The following is a 27397-nucleotide window of genomic DNA, read 5'->3' on the forward strand; positions in this document are numbered from 1 at the left end:
TTTTACTGAATTTTATGAAAAATTATCTTAATTCAAACTACTAAACACCGATTACTAATTTTTCTAACTATTTTAGTATTTAAGTCTTGAAAAATAGGAACATGAGAATTCGTTAGTATACTACTTCCGTATCCCCCTCCCATCATTTTCTGCAAGTTCCTAAATGCCATTTTTATTTTTACCTAACCAAGAACTTTATTGTTAATTTTTTTATATTTATTTTATAGTTAATATTTAATGTTCATAATTATCTTTCCTAATAATATCATTTTCAAAGTTTTAATCTATATTTTTTCATTATAAATGCAACATTAACGTAGATTTTAAGAAGGAAAGTGGAAGGATAAAAAGTATAAAAACATGGTTTTACACCAAAATAACATTTTTGAATGGAAAGGAAAATCTGGTTCACAAATTTGATAAGTGGCTGGAAAATGTTGGTCAAATAACCAGTAACTGCATTTAATTTTCTGGTTAGAATTTATTTAGGCTGGCAGGACAGCCCAGAATTTTCATAGCTTTGTCCACATGTTTCATTCAGTTGATGAGAAGAATCCAAACTTTTTTTTTTTTAAATGTTTCTCAATAAATTGCTGAAATTTTAGACCAAACAGACATTCCGTAGACTTTTAGCCGTAGTGAACACGTGTATTCTAGAAAACAACAGCCCTTATTTTAAACTTGATTTTGCTGTTGAAATTCCATTGAATGCGGACATGATAATGGAGGGAATACTAAGTTGTACTTGTTCAAAGGCATGTGAGGGATATTGTTTTGCAAAACCCCCGGTTGAAATTAACTTGACAATTCAGTCATTTTATCAGGCTGGGAAAATGGACGAGGCTAAAATGTTCTTAGAGGAATGTCTGAATAAGCTTCACCATTCTTATTCATTGTCGGCACTATATTGATATGTACTAATTATTACTAATTATTACGTACTCTTTTGGTCTTGTCTATTAAATAGTTTAACTTCTGTTTTAGTTAAAATTTCAATATATTTTGATTATTTTATCGTATTTATATTAGTGCATACCAATCCGTATTGATGGGTACAATATTTTTAATTTTTTGTCTTTGATATTTTTTTAATAAAATATAATTATAAAACTATTTTTTTAAAACACTAAGTTATTGAACCTAATTTGATGTTGGAATATAGAAAAGGTCAGTGAGAGGCTTTTTAAATGTGGGAATGAATAGGCAGGCAGGATACTAAGACCGTCCAAATAATAATGGGCCATTCACTAGTACAACTGTAATGGATACATCACTCTTGGAAATAAAGGTACAGTAGAAGAGGCAATTCATGTAAATACTATTACGAAGCTACAGAAAAAGGGGTATGAAGTGCAGTTTTAGGAACGTAGAGGAGGCTGATGGATTGTTGGTTTTTTGAGAATTAAAACTAAACTGCCATAGATATGGTTCTGATGCCATATATTATGTTAAATTGTTCAAGTCTGGGAACTTTCTCTTTGATTCAATGGCTGGTCAAGTTTTCTTTGGGCCTTTGGGGGGGGGGTTGCAGTAGGCTGAGTTTGCAAGTGCATGATAACAGCCTTAGTTCACCGATCCAATTTCTTAATATTCGTATCATATTTCTGCTAATGAAGTTGGTGTATCCAATTTAATGTTTATGTCATGGTTTATTTGATAATTTAATAAAAAAATTCAATTCAATTTAATTCTTAAATATATTTAATAATGAAAAATAAAATTATTTAATAGAAAATTTTCATTGAAAAAATATTAAGAAAATAGAGTAGATTTATTACTTAATGAAGAATATAATCAATTATTTTATTTTATTTCTATAGCACCCCTTTTAAATCTCTTTACTTGGTCACTTCGTATTTATGTAATTTTTTTATCGAAGTCTGTCAAATTGCAGCTAGCGATGAGACTTGCAGAGAGGCTCCTGCCACTCGTTGAAGAACTTCTGCAATGGTGTGGATTCATGCCCGGTGCCTCAATACTAATTTGATTCTCACCCATAACAGAGTGATCATTGCTGGAATTATCATCACCAGTATAATTTCTTGATTCCTTAGACATTTCAGTCACATAAACACTAATCTTTAGTCTCCAATTTCAGTCATTCACCATCAAAGCAAGCCTAATATAAAATGTTCAACTATTAACACATTTTTTATAAACATAAACAATAATCAATTTACATGATCGTCACATATGCATTTACAACTTAACCACTTATGACATTAAACAAAATGTCCTCAAGTACATGCCACATGACTAAAATGAAACACACTATACAAACATTGTTGAGTCAGAAACGATAGTCAGAATGCTGACTTCAAGTCCCGAGACTTCGAGGAATACCAAAACTTACGAATGGAGAAAACAAACCGCACGCTAAACATTAAAGCTCAATTGTACTTTTATAATTCAAGATATTATAAATTAGTATAAATAGCATGACATAAAACATGGGAGCTCAAATGTAACTTGCATATGTTCATAAATATACATGAAAATGTGCACATCCCATTAAGTAAACCAATTTGCTTAACATTTCAACATTATCATCAATTTTATACTTTTGTTACTTACCTTTCAATTACATACATATCAAAGGCATTACTTGTAACACCCCTAACCCATATCCGTCACCAGAACAAGGTTACGGAGTATTACCAGAGTTTACAGATCAAGTATAAACATTTCATATCATTTATCATTTATATCAGATATCAATCAAAATCAATTATATTGTCCCTTATATGAGTCCTTGAGGCCCAAAATATACAATAGAAATAAGTCGGGACTAATCCAGGTATTCATAGAATTTTTCGTGAAATTTTAAAATTTTTCCTAGGTGCAGGGTACACGCCTATGTGGTCAGGCCATGTGGCTCACACGGCCAAGTCACACGCCAGTGTGTCAAGCCGTGTGACCAATTTTGAGTATTCTGTTTTGAAATTTTAAATATGCAGGGGACACACGACCAAAACACACGCCTATGTGCTAGGCCATGTGTCACACATGGCTGAGACACATGCCCGTGTCTCTGCCCGTGTGGACAAAATAAGGTCATTTCCAAGCTTTATTTCTCACCCAAACATGTCTTCCACCTACATTAACACTTAAACATATTCTCAATCTAATATAAAACATTTGAATCAAACTAAAACCAAGTCTTATGCATGACATATCAACTCATATATTCAATTATCCAAACTTACCAAAACCACCATACATACATATAGGCATATTTTACCAAATTTATACTATCTTAAAACCAATTGATACATGCACAGATGGGGTGAAATTTATTAGATTCCAATCATCAAAATTGCTAATTTTCAAGCTTGGGAAATCAGTAGAATTTCAACGACTTTTTGGATTGGATCCTGACATTTCTGGGTTCAGATGTCTCATGGCGTTTTAAGATCTATCTCCTAGCTTCGAAACGCATTTTGAATCACTCGATTTTGAGTTCGGGAGCTCAAGTTATGACCATTTTAATGAAGACTGCGCGAACAGAATTTCTGAGACGGGAATTACGAGTTTCGGCTTTTAACTCGAGTTTAAATCATATTAGGTTTGGGTTTTAGGCTTAATTTTTATTATATATGAGCCCAATATTTTTTTATCAACTCTTATTATTTTATTATTGTTTTATTCCAAAATTTTGATAATTATTAAGCATTTTAAGTTATTTAGGAATTTTATGTTAACAAGAAAGTTTAATTTAAAACTACTTCTTGTTTAGATTAAATTAGAGTTCTTATTTAGATTAAATTAGAGTCCTAGTATACTTAGGAGTTTTATTTAGATTTATTTAGCTATCCTATATATAGGCCTTCGCATTGTACACAAAACAGACAATTCATTATTATTCTATTTCTCTTTTGAGTTAATAAATTCTCTCTGAGTTTTTCTTTTCAAGAATTTCTCTTGAGTTTCTTTTAGAAGAGTTTTAACAATCTTTTTAGATTGTGGGGATCATCTTCAAACTTTTTCTTGCCAAGGTTTTTTTATCTTGGAGGGGAAATTAGAGCCGCTTGAAGGGGGTTGTGGATTCTTCGTGTTTCCAAGGCTTCTTAGGACTTTTACACGCCACGTTGTGTCAAAAAAAAATCTAAGTTTCTTTTCGAACGTCTAGAGCCCTAAGTCAAATCCGCGACTTTGACAAACTTTACGATCCGCTTTCGCGTTCATCCTTCTCACCCTTTATCACCAATCTTCAACATGCCTATATGATTTCCATCATTTATCCATTTCAAACACACATCATCATATTAAGGCCACTATTTACATACCAAAACATAGCAATTATAAGCCATACCAATGACTAATTTCAACTAAACACATACATGTCATTCTTGACCACTTTTAGTCTATACATACCATTATAACCTGAAATTTAACTTACTATTCATACCAAAATGTGTTGATGGATAGTGTGAGATATCTCCGCCAAGCCTCCAACTCAACGAGCTTCTAGAGTACTATAAAATAGAGTAAATAAAACAGAGTAAGCTTTAAAGCTTAGTAAATTCGTATAATGGGAATTTAACTTACCATTCATTTACATTTAAGGTAAACATACTAAATACATCCAAAGCACATTGACAACTTGCCTAAACACATATCCTTATCAAGCATGTTAGTCATGTAATTCACTTGAATATCAAGAAACATGTATGAGCTCATCAATATTTAATTTCCACATACATGTATTTATCATTTCAAAAATCCATGAACATGTACATATCATATCTTTATATTTCAAGTATTTCTCATAGTAATTCATCTCGAATTCATATCATCTCATGTCAAAACTTTACCCGTTGAATCATTTAAAATATCGATGGAACAAGGGTAGTACACTTAAAATGTACGAATTTGAAATCCGTCAATTCATATTTGGGGGTGCTCATTAGAGAACATAAACATGAAGCTCTTTCTCAAGCCATATAACGGGAAGCTAGTGTGAGCCATGTACCGGAAGCTTATCCGGGCTGTATAACAGGAAGCTCATAAGAGCCATAATCGGGAAGCTCTTGCGAGCCAATAACAGGTAGCTCCAAAGAGCCATTAATCAGGAAGCTCCGGATAGCCATATATCGGGAAGTTCAAGCGAGCCATTAATTAGGAAGCTCACAAAGAGCCTTTAATCGGGAAGCTCACAAAGAGCCCTATATCGGGACACTCATAAGAGCTGTAGTGTGTCTACAACACATGCAGAATCACAACCAATCGGGATGCTCCGAAGAGCTATTAACGAGAAGCTCGCAAGAACCATATAACGGGAAGCTCGAGAGGGCTAATAACAGGACGTTCTTTCAAGCTGTGGTGTGTCCTTAACACATACAGAATCACAACCAATACAGGAACCCTGTATCCAATTGAATTTCATCTATTCAAATGGGACTTTATATTTATCGATCTTTGTCGGATATGTAAATACTTTCATATACATGACAATAATACAATCACATACAAACAATTCAATTTAACACCTATAAGTTCTTGATTTAGTTACACGAACTTACCTCGACAATGTTCGTGAACTTGTATGCTACTAATTCGTTACTTTTTCTTTACCTCGGTCTAGTTCCATGTTCGGTCTATCTAGATCCATACGAGTAAATTTAGCTCAATTTAATACTATTCATATTCAATTCAATTCAATTCACGTCTTAGATAAAATTATCATTTTGCCCCTATACTTTTAATTAATGACGATTTCATCCCTAAGCTTGGAAAATGAAATTCGTGCAATTTAATCCTTATTCCAAGCCTAACCAATTTTTACATGTAACATTAACAGGCCATGTATTTCATAAAATTTATAATTTTTCCATGAATTTTACAACTTTTCAATTTAGTCCCTAAATCACAATTTCATCAAAATTCACTTTACAAAAGTTGTTTATCTATCAACAACCTTTCATTTTCTACCATAAAACTTCAGAATTCATGCATATTCATCCATGGAAAAACCCTAATACTTTGATAACTTTACAAATTAATCCCCGAGATAGCTAGATTAAGCTATTACGATTTCGGAAATATAAAAATTACTAAAAACGGGACAAGATTACTTACCAAATTAAGCCAAATAAGCTTGCTTGCGTTCTCTTCTCTTAGCTAGGGTTTCCATGACAAAAATTTGGGAAAGATGATGAAAAAGATGATTTTTTCATTATTTAATTACTTATCATCTTTTATTATTTTTACTTTCCAATTTAGTCATTTTCTTTAATTAATTTTCCATGGATGAATCATTATACTTATCTACTAACTCCTATTAATGGTCTATTTGACATATAAGGACCTCTAATTTTGAATTCCATAGCTATTTGATACCATTAGCTATTAGAATTCAACTTTTGCATTTTATGCAATTTGGTCATTTTTCTCAATTAATCATGTAATCGGTAAAATTTTCTTAATGAAATTTTTATACGATATTCCTATCATATAGTAGACCATAAAATAATATTAAAATAAAATTTGTTTCGTGTAACGCCCCCTTACCCGAGACTGTCGCCGGAGTCGAGCACGAGGCATTACTAAACTTATTTGAGCACTTAAACAAATTCGGACAAGCTGTCCAACTACGTCATAGTTGCTTAAAAATTCATATCTCAAGTTATGAAACTCGAAATCCAATTCCGTAAATTTTTCCTTAAACTAGACTCATATATCTATTTACTAATTTTTTTCTAGAATTTTTGGTAGGGCCAATTAGTACAGTTTATTAATTAAAGTATCCCCTATTTCAGGGTTTGACTGCTCTGACCTCTGTGTATTATGAATCAGATATCTCCCTGTACAGAGTTTCAATGACTATGTCGTTTGTTTCTAATAAAACTAGACTCAATAAGGAATCTGTACATATAAAGCATGACTTCTAATTATCTTTGTACAATTTATGGTGAATTTCCAAAGTCAGAATAGGGGATCCAGAAATTGCTCTGGCCCTGTTTCACAAAAATTTAAACATCTCATAAAATATAACTCATATACCTGTTTTGTTCCATTCATATGAAAATAGACTCATAATTATTTAATTCCATATTTTATTCATCATATAATTATATCTCTACTATTTTTAATGATTTTTGAAACTCACGTCACTGCTGCTGTCTTAATCTATTTTATGGTAAATTTTACCTATTTCATGATTTCCATGTAATAACTAGCATTTAGGCATACATAACGCCAAATATGTCTTTGATTAGCCATTCCAACAGCTAATCATTATCAAGCATTTCCATACCACTCAATAACCATATCATAAGACTATATACACAAAATGATTATAATGCTATACATGCCACGCTCAAAATATACAAACCGTTATACCAAGATGATACACGGATAGTGTGAGCGAGCCTCCGACCGTTCCTGATTTCCGAGCTGGCTTGTCAAAACTACAAGGAATGAAAAGGAGGGAGTAAGCATAAATGCTTAGTAAGTTCACATGCAAATAGCAAGTAACACAACTATATAAGCAAACATAAAACATCATTTTCATAATCATCACCGAGACATTCATATCACATTTTCATTTACAATCTTACCATATTGTTGTTATGTCGAGTTTTCAACCCGAGGGTTAAGTACAAACCTGTTCAAAGTATTCATTTCACGACACTTACTAATACGTCCCTTTCATCTCTAGTATTCCTCCATTTGAGTAGAATTTTACCCGTTGAACACATCAGAATATAATTCGGATACATGGAAAGTTTGCACATAAGTGCCACATATGTAGCCAAGCTACCATGTAACCCGCCCATAAGCGAACTCGGACTCAACTCAATGAGCTCGGGCGTTCGCATCCATAAGTGAACTCGGACTCAACTCAACGAGCTCGGATGCCTAGTTATATCTCTCGAACTCGGACTAACTCAACGAGTTCGGACATTCGCATCCATAAGTGAACTCGGACTCAACTCAACGAGTTCGGATGCCCAAATATCCTAGTGACATGTCACTTGTATCCTAATCCATTCCTAAGGTTCAACGGGACCTTTTTCCGAATCATGTGTCTCAACCATCTCCTACGGAATGCTGATACCGATACTCGGTAGTATTTCACATTTTCCAAGTATATCACATAATTTGTCATATTATCAAACAATTATCACGAGTATAATATTTCATAATAATTATCATATCATTTAAATAGCATAAAAATATTTAAAATAATTACTATGTTACCAACATTTACATATGAACTTACCTGGCTGATTTGTAGAAGATATTGAAATTTAGGGACTATTCCGCAACTTTTTCTTTTTCTCATTCTTCTTTGGATTCTTGATCTATAATATAAAGTATTTCTACTCATTAGCATTTATTTGACTTCTATTTCACTTCACAATTTATGCTGTTCAAATTTCGAAATTGCACTTTTACCCCAAAATTTACAGTTTTTACAATTTAGTCCCTGCTCATTTCACCCATCAATTGAACTAATTTTTTTCTCAATTAAAATTTTATTTTATCATTATAAATTATTTCACAACCTTTGATATTCTGAATTTCAACACTAACATTTAATTCACAACTTTTTCACAATTAGGTCCTAAATACCATTTCTATCAAAATGACTTAATAAAACAACCTTAATATGAAATTAGAACTTCAATTTCATAATAATTCATCATATACTGCTCTTACTCAGCCAGGGTAATTTCCAATTTCACCCACCAAATCAAAAACTAATGAATTAGATGATTGGACCTAATTGCAAAAGTCTTAAAAATACAAAAAATATAAGAAAAGGGCAAGAAATAAACTCACATGCAGTGAAATTGTGCAAAACCAGCTTAAAAGCTCTCTCCCATGGCTGTCTGGCCGAAATTATGAGAAGAATGGCCTAGAAATTTCTTTCAATTTCAATTTATTTGTTTAATTTTGTAAAATTTACCATTTTACCCTTAGTTCACCTGATTCCAGATTTTTTTCTTGCTTATGCCGCCTCATCCATTTCCTTTAGGCTAATTTGCCTTTTAAGTCCTCCCTCATTTAACACTTGAGCCATTTAATCATTTTATCAAGTTTTGTACCTTTTTCAATTTAGTCATTTTTAATTAATTGACTATCCAAACGTTAAAATTTTCTAACGAAAACTTAATACTAACTTATTTACACTCCATAAATATTTTTAAAAATATTTATGCCTCGATTTATGAATTCGAGGTCTCGGTACCTCGTTTTTATTCTGTTTTATCTATAACTTCCTATACTACATAATTTCATTTAATTCAAAATTATTTCTAAAACCACACTTAACATTTACTTACTAATATCTAAACTCACATGTCAGATTTAGTGATTTCAAATCACTGTTCCGATATCACTGAAATTTGGGCCATTACATTTCGGGCTCGGATTTATGGTCCTGCAATCACTGTTCCGACTTAACTAGAAACGGGTTGTTACATTACTTCAATCAATTTATCATGATCAATTCATTTACTTTATACTTATCGCTCAATTTGTTTCTGGAGTCTATTGACTCGTTCATAATCGTTTTGACCCTTAGGGCTTGTTTTCACTTGCTTTGCATAATAAGATACATACTTCTTACTTCAATTCATATATGAACATATTCAAAATCTCAAGCATCATATCAATTCATTTCAGTATAAGTTATCAAACTTACTATTGATGACCTCTATTAACCTAACTCGAATTTGGACGGATACACGGGTCGTCTAACCAACACACCATTCAAATAAGGGAAATAGACACGTAAAATGCATATTGGAGAAGTGCATCTTGGTGCGTAAACATATAAACTAGTAAACAATCCAATCCTATGGCATGCCAACTATATCTGACTCAACCCAACTAGTTAAGGGTATTAGTGTTTAATTCACATTACATTATTTACAATTCATCATCAATCTATCATGTAACATAGATATTTCAACTCAATTTCATACAAATTATCATATACCAATTAGATCATACTACTTTCTATTCTATTCAATTTAATCCCTATTTCGATATTCAATATCGACCATAACAATTCAATAAAAACATTTCATATCATCGCAATAAAAGGATCCCAATGACTCACAAATCAATAAATGCATATACGATCAAATATTTTTATCCTGAATCATAAAAGTACAAACTGGGGTTTTGTACGGTGTTATCAACGATTTTCGCTTTTCCTTTCCCTCTCAACTATTGGGTGTTGTCATTAGCTAAAAATAATCATAAAAAATATCATACAATAAATTTCTAGCCAAATCAGAATCAAAGACCCAATTAAACATATTTTTGTAATTTATTCAATTTAGTCGCTAAAACCGGGACAAACATAATTTTCAATTTAAGACCTTGAATTAAAATCTGATTTCACCATGACTGATTAGGGCTTTCTATTTTCTATCCTTACCAACAATTCATGACAACTTTGCATTTAATTCTATTTGATCCCTAATGTACTAAACTAACAATTTAGCTTTATAATTTAGTCCTTTTCATATACTAAACTTAATTTCTAACAATTTCAAACAATTTTACACCAATTTCATTCAATTCTCCAGAATGAAAAATTTCAAAACTTTAATAGTTTTACAAATTAGTACATGGGTTAACTAAATCAAGTTCCCATGACATCAAATCTATAAAAATTAATGAAAAATGGCTAGGGACTTACTTGGAATTAGGTCCCGAAAGCTTCAAACTACAAAAAATGGTGTTTTTCTCTTAAATTTTTTTCTTTGGCCGGTTGAAGAAGATGAAGTACCATCTCTCCTTCCACTAAGCTCATTTTTATATGAATAATTAAGCTTTACTAATCTAAATTAACCTTTAATTAATCATTTCTTATAGTTTTAACTAAAATTAATTAGTTTAATCATCAATTATCAATACCTTCCACTAAAATATTTTTATAATGATTTATAATCATTTTGACCCTTTGGATAATTGCAATTCAAGTCTCCTAACCTTTTCTTAATTAAAAATTTATAGCGATTAAACTTTTACGGTTTAATCCCTGAGCACTAATTACTCACAATTTTGGCTAAATTACTTATCTAAATTTCAATTCAACTATACAATAACTCTGTAAATTTCGTTATCTAATATTTAAGGACTCAATTTATGAAAACAAGATTTCAAAACCACATTTTTTGTCACCACTGAAAACCGAATTATTACAATTTCTTTTAAGATTGTATTATCCTTTAGATTGTACTTAGAAACTAGTTTTACATTTACTACTTATTATATAATTCTTCAATCTATTCTTTTATTAAAAAAATCTAGATTTTTTTTGTGTATATATAAAGAACAAACAAAATTTATAAAAATGTGGAATCCAAAATTATTTAATGAAATGAGTAAATGTACTTGATAAGCCCCTATATTACGAGAATCAAATTAAATTAGTCTCTTTATTATTAAATAGATCAACTTTGGCCATGTAGTATAAAAGGAATAAACTAAGTCTAAATTTCAATAGAATTAAAATATACTCTATAAAAAATGTCGTTTACTATTAGCAGAGTTAATATTTTGAAAGCTTTTTATGGAATAAATGAAATAATTTATTTGGAGTTAAATTATAAATGAAAAAAAGAAATCACATCATTTAATTAATATTAAATGTTAACTCTATTACAATTTAATATTGTTCAATTTTTTTAATAATATAAAAATTAAATTAATACATTTTAATTTTGATCCAGCCTCTATAATAGAAAACTTAACAGTACTTTCACCTAACATACCTATATATACGAACCATTTTCTACCCAAGTTACTTTGAAGCATATGCAAGAGCTGAACAGTAACAGAGATGCATGAAGAGGAGATTCAATGCAATTATACAATAATGTTAATTGTTCAACTTTTATCCAACAATACTGATTACTCAATTGATAAGCAAAACTGGTGAATTTTCTGCGTTGCTGCTGGTGTGGACTCATGATTAATTATGAACGAAAATCATCAGCATAACACATAATAACTTAAAACTCCCACCATAATTACCTATCTGCGACCTCATGTGTAAGTATAATGTTTTCATTTCCGTCTTGGGATATAACAAAATGACGTCTCTTGATCTTCAGATGTCCATGCGAATCCCCTTCATTATTTGTGGCCACAAACATGACAAAGTACTCAAAGCTTTGTCATGAGGGATCCATCATCCATACAACTAGGCAAACCCTACTTTTAGAGATTTGCAGTGGATTTGTTTTTCAGGGGACTGATATTGTTCCACTCTTGACCTGTCAGTGATATATTGTAACTTATCATACTATCACACTAAAATACTTAACAAGGCTTCGTTGTTTGCAAAAGAACTACACTTTGAAGGCACGTCCTCCCTGCTGAAAGGGAGTCAAACAATCTGGAAAGATGAAATAATAATAATAAGTAGAAATACAATAAGAAAAGGTGGGGGCCTTCATGCCTTTTGCTGTAGCATTTCGATTGGGTTGATCGAAAAAGAGGGTATCTTATGTCGAAAGGCACCATGTGGAACCTTCTAACATGTCTACTTCATGGCCGACCCATCCACCTGCCATAGATTCTACTGTTCATGTCCTTTTGAGTGTTTTAATAAAATTCTATTTCCCTTGTGAATTTCATTCCCCTGAGTTGTGACACGACTGGACCGTGCTCTTTTGGCAGTTTAATTGTTTGGTTTATCCGAACAAACGCATGATGTAGTAGTGAGTTTGAATCTTAAAGATAAAATGATAAGAAAAATAGTTACGAATTAGAATAGAGTATTATAAATGAAATTTCATAAATATGTAATTAAATTAAATTAATTTGAGTTTTATATTATTAAAAAAAAACTCAAATTTAGAGGACTTGAAGCTTGAATTTTTGTCCATGTAAAATCCAAAAACTCCTCGAATTTCTTTTTAAAACTTTAATTGTTATCGGAAATTTTAGATATTTTAAATAGAAGCGTGACGGAATTGAGAAACGGCCAAGGAGCTTCTTACAATTCCGAAAGCACAAGCTAAAAAGGTAATTAACTAAGTCCAGAAAGATCGAAACAACACTCTCCTCTGTCGTCAATTTTATGAAGGCCAAAACAAACCCCATCCCAATAATTTCATTCATGAATTCAGCAACAACGTCCTATTAATTCACAAAGGAGGCCGCCAAATATGAAAGATCATAAATGGGATGTTTACAATGAACCAATCCATGTCTTAATTCCTTGCAATAAGAAGTCACATGCATCTTTATATATAATGCATTATTTTTTGACTTCTGTTATACTATTTTATTCGAAGTATGCAATTATATGCATGGACATTTTGTCATCGCATCATCTTCATCTCCTAATTTACACGAACTTTTTTGGGTACAAGGATGACCAAACTCATCCCCCTATTTCATGTTTAGTCACTTTAAACAAGGTTACATTCCCATGTCTCTATTTGGTTTGGAAGATTTTGGAAAATTTTGCATGCTTTTTTTCATTTGCAAATATCTTGGGTACAGTTTGAAAATATTGAATTTTAAGAGGAAATTGAGTTATGTTAGATTCCTGCAAGATGAAGATAAATTATGGGAGGTTAAAGTTTGTACTCTGTAATTGGTTTGTAAAGTGAGACCATTTTACTAAAAAAAAAAAGTTTATTTCCTACTTTATTTATAAAAATGGGGAAAAAAACTCAAAATGCGTCTACGTGAAAGCATTTTAAAGGAAAATTTCATGTAAGCACGCTGACAAGGACGTATTTTAATCCGTGTCAGCAAAAACATGCTGACATGGGCAAACTTTTGCCCATTCTCGGATTAAATTTTCAAAAAAAATCATTTTTTTTAAATATTATAAAAATAGACCAATTTTTTTAAAAAAAATTACGAGAACAAGCCTTTATAAAGACCTAAAATGGCAATATTATTATTTTTTTATTTTAAGGTGCCACTAATTAATATGAAAATAAAACTTACAAAGCAAATCTTTATATAGACCCAAACTCTCATTTCCCTTATTTTCTTAAGCAATGTGAGATATGAGATATGTGTATATATAGACTCATGAATAGGTTTGCAACTTGTTCTAAACAATGTGATATTCTTTCCTCTTTTAACTAATAACATAAGATTAAAGGCTACACTATATTTTATATTTTCTTAGTTATAGAGTTTAATTTTTTTTTACAAAAAGTTAACATTTGTTACATTATAAATAAAACTTTTAAACTCTATAAGTAAAAAAATTATAAAATATAAAATGAGTATGGTAAAATATTAAAAAATAAATATTTAAAAAATTAGTAATAGTTTGAATGATATTTTGTAAGTTTTTATAATTCGATAGCCAAAAAATCATAGTTAAGTGACTACTAATGTAATTTAATCTAGATATAAAAATATGAAAAATAATTATTATATTTTATGTATATTTTATATTTCTATAAAAAAAACTTATTTAACATAATTATATACTATGTTTAAATAGATTATCTATCTAGTCAAAATAAATCTGAAATAAATTTATTAGCATTCTTTAGGTGATGAAAATTAAAATAAAATTAGGATTAAAAAAATTAATGAGTATATTAAAATATTAAAAATAAATAAATATTTAAAAAAGATATATCAAAATTTTACTATTTGAGTACCAAATACTCCCCATTTATTTATTAATCAAACATTCATAATATAAAATAAAATAAATAATAAAAAAATTAAAAGTATAATTTCGAAATTTAAATAATGGAAAATTATTTTAAAAATTAGAATTACATAGATATTAGCTTCAAACATTTAAAATTGAATAGAAGATTATTGCATGTACAAGTTTCATATGCGCAATTTATTTATTTATTTAATAGTCCTTTTGAATATCCTAATAATTCTAAAATGCAACAATATTAAAGATATCAAAAGATAATTTTATAATATGAGAAAATGTTAACAAAATATAAAAAAAATAGAAATTGTTTTGTAAAAAATTTATAAAATATAGTGTAACCTTTAATTTTATGTTGTTAGTTAAAAGAGGAAGGAATCCCACATTGTTTAGAAACAAGTTGTAAACCTATTCATCGCTCTATATATACACATATCTCACATTACATATTACTTAAGAAAACAAGTGAAATGAGATTTTGAGCTTATATAAAAATATATTTTGTAAATTTTATTTTCAAAAAAATTGGTTTATTTTTATAATATTTTTAAAAAAATGACTTTTTTTTTTAAATTTAGTCTAAGAACAGGTAAAAGTGTGTCCACGTTGGCACGTTTTTGCTGACCCAATGTAAAGCGCTGTCAACATGTTTTTATGAAATTTCCCATTAAAATGCTTTCACATAGGCGTGTTTTAAATTTTTTGGTCCACTACGGTAAATAAATTTTAAAATGACTTATTTTTATAAATAAAATAGGAAATAAGCATTTTTTAGTATAATGATCGTAAAGTGATCTCATTTTATTATTATGTTGTACCAAATTTACAATAAACTCTAACATATCCTACTACGAGAAGATATAATATTCAAAATAGTTTCAAGGTATATAAACATTATGAAAACAAAATTAGAGATAGATGTAAAACCATGGCGGAAACTAGCAAATGTTCATGGAACCCAACAAGCTTTGAACTTACTTTATTCAACTTAGCTCACACCTTTTCAGTGCTCAATTTGGTACAATGTTGAAAGAAACCCATTGATTTGTTTTTATCTATCTACGATTAATGTAATGTAATCTCACTTCCTTCTTATCCTGTTATTATTTATTTTCACTTTTTCAGTGTTTTGGAATAGAGATGTTCCCTTCCCCCACCACACTTATTTGCAGCGGAGTTGGCTTACATTGTGTTAGGCCATGTATTTGGACCACACCAGCTCGACACTGAAAGCAAACCCAGAGTATTGTATTTGTTGGTAAGTTACTTGGATTATTGTATTAGATTAAGACATTGATCTAACTTTGTGCCATTTCATCATTTGATGGGGTTTATTGATTTTAATTTAACCTCTCTTTTTTGTTTTATCTTCATTAGCTTGTCACCTTGTATTCTATTTCTTGCTTTACCCTTTTTGGTTTAACGCCAAACGGTGTTATTTTAAGGAGGGTGATTAATAATTTTATGCTTTGGGTTTGAAGATTTTGATGATGACTTGTGTTGAAAAGTAGGTGGTTTTGAGGCAAAAAGCAATTGATAGTAATCAACTTAAGAGCATGCATTGTCTGCTATCCAGTTATCAACCCTCACTTCACCATCATAATTTTCGTTTCTTTTTACATTGTAATATAATCAAAGCTTACATCAGGCGATAGTTCCACCTTAAAAAAATTTCCACAAATAGATGCAATAATTAGTGAAATCATTTCAATCTAAAATTACCCCTATATGTATAACTTCATTCTTTTTAACCAAAATACTTCAATAATAAAATGTTTAACTTTTAGTTTCAATTTCTCATCATTTCAAATAAAAATAATAATTTAAAAAATATATATATATATATAAAGGTAATTTGTACGTTTCCCATTTTTTATTTTTGTTTATATATATAACGAACAGCCTCAAAAATTTTAATCCTCCTTTTCCTTTATTTCTGGATCAAAATGCAACAACTTTACAACAAAAAGAGGAAAAATAAAAAGGATAATTTCATAGTGGGGACTCAAAAACCACAATTAAAAAAAGAAGCTTTTCCAGGCAAGCAGGCCTGTATGTGCGTCTACTTTCATCATCATAAAAGCTTAAAAAAAACATATAACTAAATTAAATTTATTAACTTTTTTAAAAGCCACTTTCCCCAGCTCTTGCTACTTTCATTTCTTTTATATATATACAAGTAATCATCTTTTCTTTTGCAAACCCAGAATTGAAATTTCTTCATCTCTTTTTTTTTTTTTTGGGGGGGGGGTCTTGCAAAGGCTTTTCTCCAAGTTAAATGGACGAGTCTTGGCGAATGTGCATGGGAATGTCAACTACTCATCATCTTCCTCGACGGAAATCTATGGAAAATTCCATTTTTTCGTTGAACCATGTCACTATGGTGGTGCCAAATCATAATCTTGACGTGGATGAATTTTCCGATGTCTTCGGCGGTCCTCCGCGGAGTGTGCTTTGCCGGAAGTTATCTGGCGACTTCACCCGGTCGGCATCCTTTTACGAAGAGGTTTTCCGGCAACCGGAGTTCATCTCATCTTGTTCGATGAAGGATGGCCGGAATTTTCCGGCGTTTAAGATTCCGTCGAGGGAGGAAGGGTTCTACAGTGACATTTTTGGGCCGGTTGACGATCACTGGCGGTCTAGGGAGAGGTCAAGGTCAAATTCAAAAGCGAAGTCAAACTCATCGTCGGTGCTGAGTTCGGAGGAGCTGAGCCCTCTCCGGCCGGTCGGAGATGATGTCGGTTTGTCGTCTATTGCTTCAAAGCTCAGGTAGTCTAATAAGTTTATAAAAAAGAAAAAAAATTGTCCAGTTGTTTAATAACTGTTATTCAAATTTCAACTGTTTTGCCTTTGTCGTATACTTCTGACGTTTATATCCCAGTCTACTCAGGTGTATTTAGTGAATCGGGTAAATTTAAGTCAGGTTTAAAAATTTTGAGCTAATTTCAAAGTTCATTTCCTTTTTTCTTTTATTCAACGTTTTTTCGTTAGAATTAAATAGGGGTTTAGGTCAGATTTAACGTTCTCCAACAACTAATTAGGATTTGATCACTCCAAAGTATCACTAATTAGGCCATAATTTAGCCATTTCTGGGTATGTTTTTATACCATTTCAAGTCTTCAGCATATATCAGAAGCTATTGATTTGAAAAACATGTAAATTCGGAGGTGCAGGCCAATCAATGTACCAAGCAGATGGAACTCAACGAGAACGGCGGCAGATGAGGAAGCAGCAAAGCAACAACAAGGGATGCCAGCATTTCCAAGAAGTCGTACTTTCTACAACGAAAATCTTTACATGGAAAATGAATACAATAACAATGTGGTCGACAACTTGATGAGAAGCTCATCGTACAACTATGGATTCAGTCGGCGTGCCACTTCTCCAGAAATCATAAGCTTGGAACCGCATTCTTTTCGAAGTGTCAAAATATCAGCTGATGATTTTGAGTTCAATTCCCCTTCATCTCCTGCCTCTTCACTTTGTCATGAACCAGTCAGTGTCCCAAGTGATTCAATGCACCAAAAAGAAGATGATGAAGATGAAGATGAAGACGAGGAAGAAGTTATGAGTTCTTATGTTATTGAGATCAACTCTGATGTTAGAGAGAGTAATGGTGAAGCAGTTTCAATTGATGAAGCGATTGCTTGGGCAAAGGAAAGATACAATTCACAAAGTTCTGAAAAAACCCAGTCAACTGAAACAGAAGGTGAGATTGTGAATTATGAATTTTTGTGATCAAAGTTAAGCTGGATGGATAAAATAACATGATCTTCATATATGGTTTGCAGCAAGGTCTAATTCCCATGAATCATTTGACCTGCAAATGGATGGCCATGGAACAATGCAATCTCCAATGGTAAATTCTCTCTCTCCTCTTCAGAAGCAAAGTTTTAGTGTCACAGACGAATTATAAAACATGTTTTTGCTTTTACTTCTTAATTTGCAGGAAGATGAAGAAAAGAAATTGAAAGTAAAAGAAGAACTAGACAGAACAGAAGAGCATGTAAGTTAGAGCCATTATAGATTCTTTCTGTTGACTGGTTTATGAGCAAGATTTGATCAACATGTACTTTTTCCTTTGATGCAACTGCAGATTAAAATGGGGATTTTGGATGATGATGTCAAGCTTTGGTCATCTGGGAAAGAAAATAACATCCAATTGCTCCTTTCAACACTTCATCATGTAAGATGTTTAAGTAACCTTTACCTTGTTTTAAGGATTTCATTTTTTTCCAGGCGAGATTATAACATGTAATTTTTTTATTGGTTGGTTAATTGAAAATGTATTCAGATTCTGTGGCCTAATAGCGGTTGGAACATGATCCCGTTAACAAGTCTTAAAGAAAGCTCACAAGTGAAAAAAGCTTATCAGAAAGCTAGGCTATGTCTTCACCCAGACAAACTGCAACAAAGAGGTGCATCCCTTTCGCAAAAATATGTTGCAGAGAAGGTCTTTTCCATCCTCCAGGTAACACAAAGAGGGTTCCGCTTTGAATTTTAAGGAAATAGAAGTGACTCATTGTGAAATTCAATGGAAATTCAGGTTTTAATTTGATGCTATATGACACTGTAGGATGCATGGGCTGCTTTCATCTCCCAAGATGTCTTCTTCAACTAGTCGAAGACCCCAGGGGATTTCGGAACCTTTCCAGGAAGCTTGTAACAAACAAACAGTCCTTGGACTCAGAGGATTGAGGAGGTCTGTTTAAAAGGCTAAAAACTATGGGAATGTGCAAGAAGTATCTATTATGTTAATTTGGTAGATATGGTAAGAACTGAAATTAGACCATATATGCAAGAATTTTGTCTGGTGGTTTGATGTTTTGTGAAGATACCTACATTCTACATTTCTCATTCATCCAGGAAGACCCAATAACCGGAAAATCAATCAAAATGCTGTTTGAAAATAATGTTAAGGATTATAATATATATATACTCTATGCCTTTGATTTGACCATGATGACTCAGTAGACAAATTTGCCAGAGAAAAAAAATATCTAAAAGTGTTCTTTGATATTCCCAAGCTAACTCAGTCTCTCTGATCGAGGGTTGATCTTTCTGTGTTCTAACCTATCTGAATTAAAACTGAACTATAATGCAACTATGCACACCTTCGATACTCCCAAGATAACTCAGTCTCTCTGATCGAGGGTTGATCTTTATGAGTTCTAACCTATCAGAATTAAAACTGAAGTATAATGCAATTATGCCCACCAACGGACCTATCTGAATTAAAACCTGAACTATCATGCAACTATGCCCACCAATGGTACACCATGTTTTTTTAATCAGAAACAAATTTTGGAAATAACGATAAAAAACAAGGACCTATTTATACTTATAAATTATATAGAAAATGAATCGAACTGGATAGAGTAAATGAGGGATTTGTTCTGCAAAAAACACTGACACGGATGTGAATGAATTATTTATAAGACAAGTTCAATCTGATAGAGTAAATGAGGGTCTTGTTCTGCAAAAAGCATTGACACAAATGTGAATGAATGATTGTAAGCCAAGTTCAATCTTCAGTACAGTACAGGGAGAAAAACGAAAGTGCTAAAGACAAGAGAACAAGGTTTTTTTCTTTAAGTCCCAGAAATCCTAGAAACTACCCGAGAAATATTTAAAGTCTTACAGCAACACAGAATAACATTATTAGATGTGGGTCATTGATTTGGTTACATTATCTTTGTGCCTTTATCAGTCAAAGAGGACAATTGTGGTTTTCTATTTTTTTTTCCTTTTAAAAGATTTCATAAGTGTTTGTAAAAAGTAAAAACCGAAGCCTTGAGGCTTGAGCCTTTAATCTTTTGTCCATAAAGATAACATAGTCCATTTGTTGCCTAATTGCACAAACATATGGTAATTTTCCATATGTGGATTGAGGGAAAAAAGAGTTAAAAAACAGCACAAGGTAATCTTACTGTTTTGGGTCTTTCATTTACAATGCAATATAAGAATTGGCAAAATTTACATATGTCACAAGGTTCAAACAAAGAAGAAAACCACAAATCATCAGCTATTGCCTTCACCAGTGGTCTTTAGCATGTTAGCCACAGGCAATTTAACCCCACTTTGTAAGACTTTAATGTTTCTTGGTTTTATCCTCTTCTCTAACCTGAAAACAAACAAATAAGTGCCACCTTCGATATTTCATGCAGTTAAATGAAACAAATAGTTTCAACGCAAACTAAAGTCTGAGATGATTTTAAGTCAGTCAAGTGATAAAGGTAATGTCAGTTAGAATTGCCTATGACTTAGCACTCAATAGAATTAACCCTCGCCCAGAAGACACAAATATTTATGATCCTGAGAATACCTAGTTTTACTGCTCCAGCATGCTGAATGAAAGCGATTCAAGCCATACTACGGTTTACCACTACTGAAAGCGAATGACAATCTGAAGTTGCATCGTATCAATTCAGTGACAACAGATTGTTGTCTCAGAAAGTTCTCAAAAAGCTGTTTCAAACAATTACACTCGCAAGTCACATGGTTAGATTTCAGGAATGCAATGTCATTACTCAACTAGTAAAAGGAAACAAGAGACAGAGAACCATGGAGCTCATTTACATTAAATGCAAGAGATATCCAGCACAGATACAGAATTTACGAATATCATAAAATATAGAATTATTTTGTGCACACCTGATAGTCCAAGAGGGGAATGTTACTTTTTCGTTGACAGCCAGTTTTCTAATGAGCGATTTTTGTTGTCTTATTCATGTGTCATTGGAGCTTAGTGAATAAAAAATAGAGCCAAACTACCCAAAGTGTATCCACTAGTACATTTCTATTCAAGCGTTATTGACGATCACGATCCCCTCTTCCCCAGGATCAAAACAAAGTTATTGACGATCCACCGGCACTACTGCTAAGTGAAATCCGTGGTGTGGGGATCCAACACAAGATAGAGAAACTGCTTTTGAATTTTTAATGAAACATCGTGAATATGACTTCTCGTATAAAATGGATGAATGAATATAAAGGATTAGGCACGTCATTATGTTTTCTAGATCATCATGGCTTTTCACTCTTCTGTTGTTTTAATCACTCAAAATTCAAGCAACAATTTCTGCCTTCTTACATTATTGCTTATTACCAAGGGGCACGAATTCCTTCAAGATTGATAATTTTAGAGATAAAAGTGAACAACCCAACCAATAATAATAATAATAAAAGAGCAAGGCGGAAGGGATAAAAGTGGGTGCAACCGATTCATTTCCAACGAAATCCATGATTAAGCGTGTGTGCAGATATACATCAACTTATTCATTGTTTTCAATTTTTCCTATTCCTTCTTCCCTCTCCCCTCTCCCCCCCCCCCAAAAAAAAAAAATTTCTTGGATTTTAACTTGCTCTGAATCACTTTTGACCTCCAAAACAGTTGAACTCTCAATCTTTTTCTCTTCTTGTTTTCCCCAGCTGCCAAATGCACCCAACTAAACCTAACACAAACATTCATACAGAAAAACAGCAAATAAAAGCCCTATCTTCACAAAAAAAATATATGAAAAAGGAGAGGAGCCCGAGAGAGGGAGAGTTGGTACCTCGAAGCAGGGTGGGACCTATGATCCAACAGAGCTAATAACCTCTTCCCTCGTTGAAGCGATTTCCCTCCACTTGACCTATGAAATCTTTTGAAATATCAGTATTATATTGTTCCTGGGTCGGGCTTTTTTCCAGGTATTCGGGCCTCCCAGGCCTTGCTTCCTTGTCATTGTCTTCTTCTTCACTTTTTTCTATTCTTTTCAGACAGGGCCTTCAAGTTATAGACTTGAAGCAAACCAGGAGGTAATTAAGATTAGCGAGTGGAAAATCCACACTTGTAGAATTTAAATGTCATTACAAGGCCCGATAGAGCATTGAGCCAAGTCCTTTCTTTCTCCCGCGTCTAAAACCGTTGTTCTGAGATTTAACAGTTTAGGGTTTAAGGTTTTTTTTTTCCTTAATGTTTCAAGCTTGAATCAGAAAGGAAAAAAGAACGATGGAAGTGAAGAAAAGAAGTACCCCAATTCTTCCATGGATGCGAAGCCCAGTTGACGTGAATCAGTTTGAAGCTTGTGCTCTCAATCTTGTCCCTTGTCTTGACCCCAGGTTAGAAGTTCTTTCTTTTTTCACCCTTTAAGCTTTAACTTGGTTTCCCATTTTGACTTTGAATATTGAATAATTTTTGAAGGTAGACAATTTTGATTATCGATTTCTTTCAAGTTAGGTTGGAGGTGGCTTTAGACAAAATGGGCTTCTCTTCACTCTTCCCAGTGCAAGTTGCTGTTTGGCAAGAGACAATAGGGCCTGGGGCTTTCGAGCGAGATCTCTGCATAAATTCACCAACAGGAAGTGGGAAGACTTTAGCGTACGCTTTGCCGATCGTACAGAAGCTGTCTACTCGTTCTGTTAAATGTCTACGGGCTTTGGTGGTCTTGCCTACACGCGACTTGGCCATGCAGGTGAACTGTTTGTAAAGTGACTCAAATCCCTCTTATGAAATCTTTACAATGGCCTGAACTATCTCATATGCTTTTTCTTTGGTCATTTGTATCCTCCTTTTACAAGTTAGTTCTGTTTTGTCTCGCTGCTAGGAGGGATTAACATGTCGGTTTTTGGTTCATCTTGTTCAGGTTAAGGAAGTTTTTGCAGCCATTGCACCTGCAGTAGGTTTATCTGTTGGTTTAGCGGTGGGTCAATCTTCGATTGCTGATGAAATATCAGAGCTTATAAAGAGACCTAAGCTTGAGGCAGGCATATGTTATGACCCAGAAGATGTAACATGTGAATTGCAAAGTTCAGTTGATATATTAGTGGCAACCCCAGGGAGGCTTATGGACCATATTAACTCTACAAAGGGATTTACACTGGAGCATCTCTGTTACCTTGTAAGTGGTTGCCTACTTGTATGCATTGCAACTACTATTGGGCCTTGACTCCATTTCCAATAGTATTTTTAGAATGTTTGTTCCTAAACATTGTCCATGGGATTGAAACATTTTACCTGAGATCTTTCTGTTCGAGACTTGATAATTTCTCTATCCTAACTTGACTTCCTATGGTAAATTATTTCAGGTAGTTGATGAAACAGATCGACTGCTCAGAGAAGCATATCAGTCTTGGCTACCAACTGTACTTCAATTTACTCAATCTAATGAAGAAAGCCTCTTTCCTCTTGCTAATTCTTTTCTTTCATCTACCTTTGGTTCCTTAAAAACCATAAGGAGATGGTAAGTTCTATGCTCTTTTTCATTTCTTAATCTTTGATGTTTACTATTTAGCAATGAGCCTCAGCACAAAATTATCTGAACTTAGTTTCTCATTTGTTTGTACATTTTTATTTGTAAGATGTGCATTTTTGTTTAGAAGCATTTACATGCATATTTAGACAGGCTTGGATACGTGTAATTGTGTATGTATTCATACTGGAAGTAGCCTTCTTGCAGGGGTGGATGTTTGATTGCTTTAACCATTCATCAGATTTTTCATCTTTTTTTTCTTTTGACAAATAGCATGGTCTAGTATAAACGATTTGCCTTTTTCTTTAATCATATGGGTTTCATATAGTATTTAGTAAAATTGTGTAAAATAGTCTTCTCTTGGATATTGATCTATAAATGCTTGAAACTACCTCCTTTGGTGTCTTTGGAACTGTTGAGTGTCAAGAATAGTAACTGAGTTCCTTTACCAAATTCTTGAAAGTTTACCATCCTCTGAATAATGATATGTTCAAAATATATCCCAAGATATTTTATATGGTTTGCATATTTGATGCAGTGGTGTGGAAAGGGGGTTCAAGGGTAAACCTCACCCTAGGCTTGTGAAGATGGTTTTATCTGCCACCTTAACCCAAGATCCAAGCAAGCTTGCTCAGCTTAATCTTCATCACCCTTTGCTGATGACAACAGGGAAAAGACGTTACCAGCTTCCTGAAAAATTGGAATCATACAAACTCGTATTCTTCAAAACTCTTGCGAATATATATGGCGTGTTCTTCATGAGTCTATTAGTGTTTCAACAACCTCTTGAGCTCAAACATTGTCAAGTTCTTTTTTTTCCAGCTTGATTAAAATATGGGGTTTAAACTTAATTGCAAGGAAAGTTGAATCTTAATTGTTTTCCTTTGGCCAAAGCTCACTTAAAGTTCTTCATCAGTTTGTTGTGAAATGTCAAGACAATAACCAAATGTGTTACAAGTTTTAGCAATTCATGTGCTGTCCTTTTTCCTGCTTTGAATTATGAATTTTTTTTTGAAATTTAGTTTCTATTGCAGGTGCCTTTTTTTTTTCCTGGTTTTATTAAATTTCTATGTATTCTACAGATTTGTGAATCGAACCTGAGGCCACTGTATTTGGTTGCCCTTCTACAAGAATTAGGAGAAGAGAAGTGTATTGTTTTCACCTCATCCACTGAGTCAACTCACCGCCTTTGTATGTTGCTGAACCTTTTTGGTGATTTAGGTATAAAAATAAAGGAGTATTCAGGCCTTCAACATCAGTCTCGAAGAAGGTAATGCCTGGATTATTTTCAGCCACTTTATATCATATTGATAACAATCATTCACAACGTTTTGATAATGTCTGTGAGGCGATTATATATATGCTCGATGAGTTTTAACGAAATGAAACTTTGTGCTGCAGCAAGACGTTGAAATCATTTCGAGAAGGAAAGGTGCAAGTACTTGTATCCTCTGATGCAATGACTCGTGGAATGGATGTTCAAGGGGTGAGAAATGTCATTAATTATGACATTCCTGCATTTATAAAGACCTATATTCATCGAGCTGGTCGAACTGCTAGAGCAGGTCAAGCTGGGCGTTGCTTCACATTGCTACATAAATACGAGGTATGTGAATTTGTTATTGCTTCAAACCGTGGTGGTTATTATATGTCAATGAGCATATGTGGATAAGACTTGTCTTCTAGCTTTGTTGTCGTTAACCTTTTTGTCCTTTTTCAGCGAGGCAAATGTTTGCTCGATTTGAAACATGTTAACAAAGAACGTTGGGTTTCTTCTGGTAAAATTTGAGCTGTGAAATTATTTGTTGTTTTACTTGTTTCAGGTGAAACGTTTCAAGAAGATGTTGCAGAAAGCAGACAATGAGTCGGTTCCTCATTATTCTGTTCCTTCTAGTTCAATTGAGTCATTGCGTGCTGCTTATAACTCTGGTAATTTCTTGGTCCCTTATCCATGGCTATTCCACTGACTTACATGCCTCTGCTTGAAAATGATTTGACATATTAGAAAGTGAGATAGAGGGTTTTTCTTAAGCCTTAAAACTAAAGGTTTTCATTGTTTATAATGTATCATCAGCCCTAGGAAAATTGAAAGAGACGGTTGAATCAGAAGCGTCTCGCAAGAGAAAATTTGGTTCCAAGTTTTCGAAATTGAGCAGGACCAAGCCAACAGACCGTCGGAAGGGATGATCTATTGTAACACAGGCAAAAAAATCCGTGTCTTGATATGAAGACACAAATATAATACTCTCATGCTTGGGTGCATAGAGGTGACGACCAAGTGGGTTGGAGCAGTTCAGAAGGTTGTTCACGGATTTGGATTATTTTAAGCTTGGATTGCCGCGCTTAGAATTTTTTGGATTTGGATCTTTTTAGTTTTGGTTTTTTTTCTGAGATTCAGATTATTTTTAATTCGGATCAATTTAGGTCGGTTGCGCATAATCTGATACAAATAATTTTGAAGTTTCATATCCATAAATTTTTTTTTATTTCAATTGTAATAATTAATTATATGTTTATATAATGATAATACAATTCAAATTGTTTTGAAAATTTATTTTGATGTTTTTTTATTATTATAACATATAATAGAAATATTTTATATAATATAACAGAAAGTGTTTATCATATAATTATATTTAATATTTATGATTATATACGTATATGAATTTTGTATATCTAAATGATTATTTATAATGTATATAAAATTACGAGTTTAAAAAAAATTAAAAAGGAGAAAAATATATATTTTTTGTTGCTAAATTATTTCATTCACATGATTTTTATTTTTATTATTCATTTTAAATGAGAAAATATTTTTTTTTAAAATTTATAAGCTCAATGCTTGTATTCTAAAAATAAGTTAAACTCATATCATAAAAATATTTATATCCAAACACAAATATATTACAAAAATAAAATAAATCCAATACATAAATAAAATTTGTAAAATTTAAAAACCTAAATAAAAATATAATATAAAGATTACATATTTTATATATTATTAAACTATATACACATCTAGTATTATAATAAACTATCAATGTTATAATGTGTATATAATATTATACTGAGTATACAACCATCAACCATATGCTATACGTACGTCATCTGGTTATAGCATATACTTATGATTAATAAAGCATATATGAAGTAATATGAGCTTGATTAATAATTTAGTATCATAAACGAAGCAACAATTCAGCCCCACCAAAAAAACTAGGCTCTAAACTTTGTGAGTTATCCTCTCCTCCATTTGTTGTTTATACTAAACAATTCATTATCTTATTAATTTAATTGAATTTAGCTCAAATTTTACAAAATTATGGAAATAATATATATTATATTATATCAATCTATACGTACAATACTATAATTAATAGTTATATATACGAATTGTATAATATGTTATACTACATCACTAATATAATATCTGAGTGTTATATGCAACTTATTCTCTAATTTTTATTTTTATTTTTATTTTTGTCTTTTTTTTTATCATTTGAGATAATTTAACCATTTTTAAATTAGATGGAATTAATGAAC

General features: G+C 32.1%; 2 protein-coding genes and 1 long non-coding RNA gene across 5 annotated transcripts; 2 read left to right on the forward strand and 1 right to left on the reverse strand.

Annotated features, from left to right (window-relative positions):
• Nucleotides 1–16677: 16677 nt before the first annotated feature.
• On the forward strand, nt 16678–19454 carry LOC107905978 (auxilin-related protein 2). 2 transcript variants are annotated; one of them, XM_016832784.2, is made up of 7 exons: nt 16678–17389; nt 17795–18330; nt 18413–18480; nt 18571–18627; nt 18718–18807; nt 18916–19092; nt 19198–19454. In XM_016832784.2, exons 1-7 carry the CDS (start codon nt 16899–16901, stop codon nt 19240–19242), a joined length of 1464 nt encoding a protein of 487 aa, XP_016688273.2. In that variant the 5' UTR covers nt 16678–16898; the 3' UTR covers nt 19243–19454. The 2 variants fall into 2 exon arrangements, with proteins under 2 accessions (XP_016688273.2, XP_016688272.2); XM_016832783.2 differs by having other exon boundaries at nt 16803–17389; nt 17789–18330.
• A 1070-nt stretch (nt 19455–20524) lies between these two features.
• Nucleotides 20525–21684, reverse strand: LOC121229378 (uncharacterized). Its single transcript, XR_005927115.1, has 2 exons — nt 20947–21684; nt 20525–20745 (listed from the first exon to the last, which is right to left on the reverse strand). It is a non-coding gene; the product is annotated as an uncharacterized lncRNA (long non-coding RNA).
• Nucleotides 21685–21825: 141 nt separating this feature from the next.
• On the forward strand, nt 21826–26372 carry LOC107959969 (DEAD-box ATP-dependent RNA helicase 1). Of its 2 annotated transcripts, none has more exons than XM_016896151.2 (9): nt 21826–22724; nt 22843–23077; nt 23249–23503; nt 23691–23845; nt 24393–24570; nt 24937–25124; nt 25256–25460; nt 25678–25783; nt 25929–26372. In XM_016896151.2, exons 1-9 carry the CDS (start codon nt 22615–22617, stop codon nt 26039–26041), a joined length of 1545 nt encoding a protein of 514 aa, XP_016751640.1. In that variant the 5' UTR covers nt 21826–22614; the 3' UTR covers nt 26042–26372. The 2 variants fall into 2 exon arrangements, with proteins under 2 accessions (XP_016751640.1, XP_016751642.1); XM_016896153.2 differs by having other exon boundaries at nt 22559–22724; nt 22839–23077.
• The last annotated feature ends 1025 nt before the right edge of the window (nt 26373–27397 follow it).

This window comes from Gossypium hirsutum, chromosome A05 (genome assembly GCF_007990345.1).
Source record: "Gossypium hirsutum isolate 1008001.06 chromosome A05, Gossypium_hirsutum_v2.1, whole genome shotgun sequence".
In the NCBI taxonomy this organism is placed as follows: Eukaryota; Viridiplantae; Streptophyta; class Magnoliopsida; order Malvales; family Malvaceae; genus Gossypium; species Gossypium hirsutum.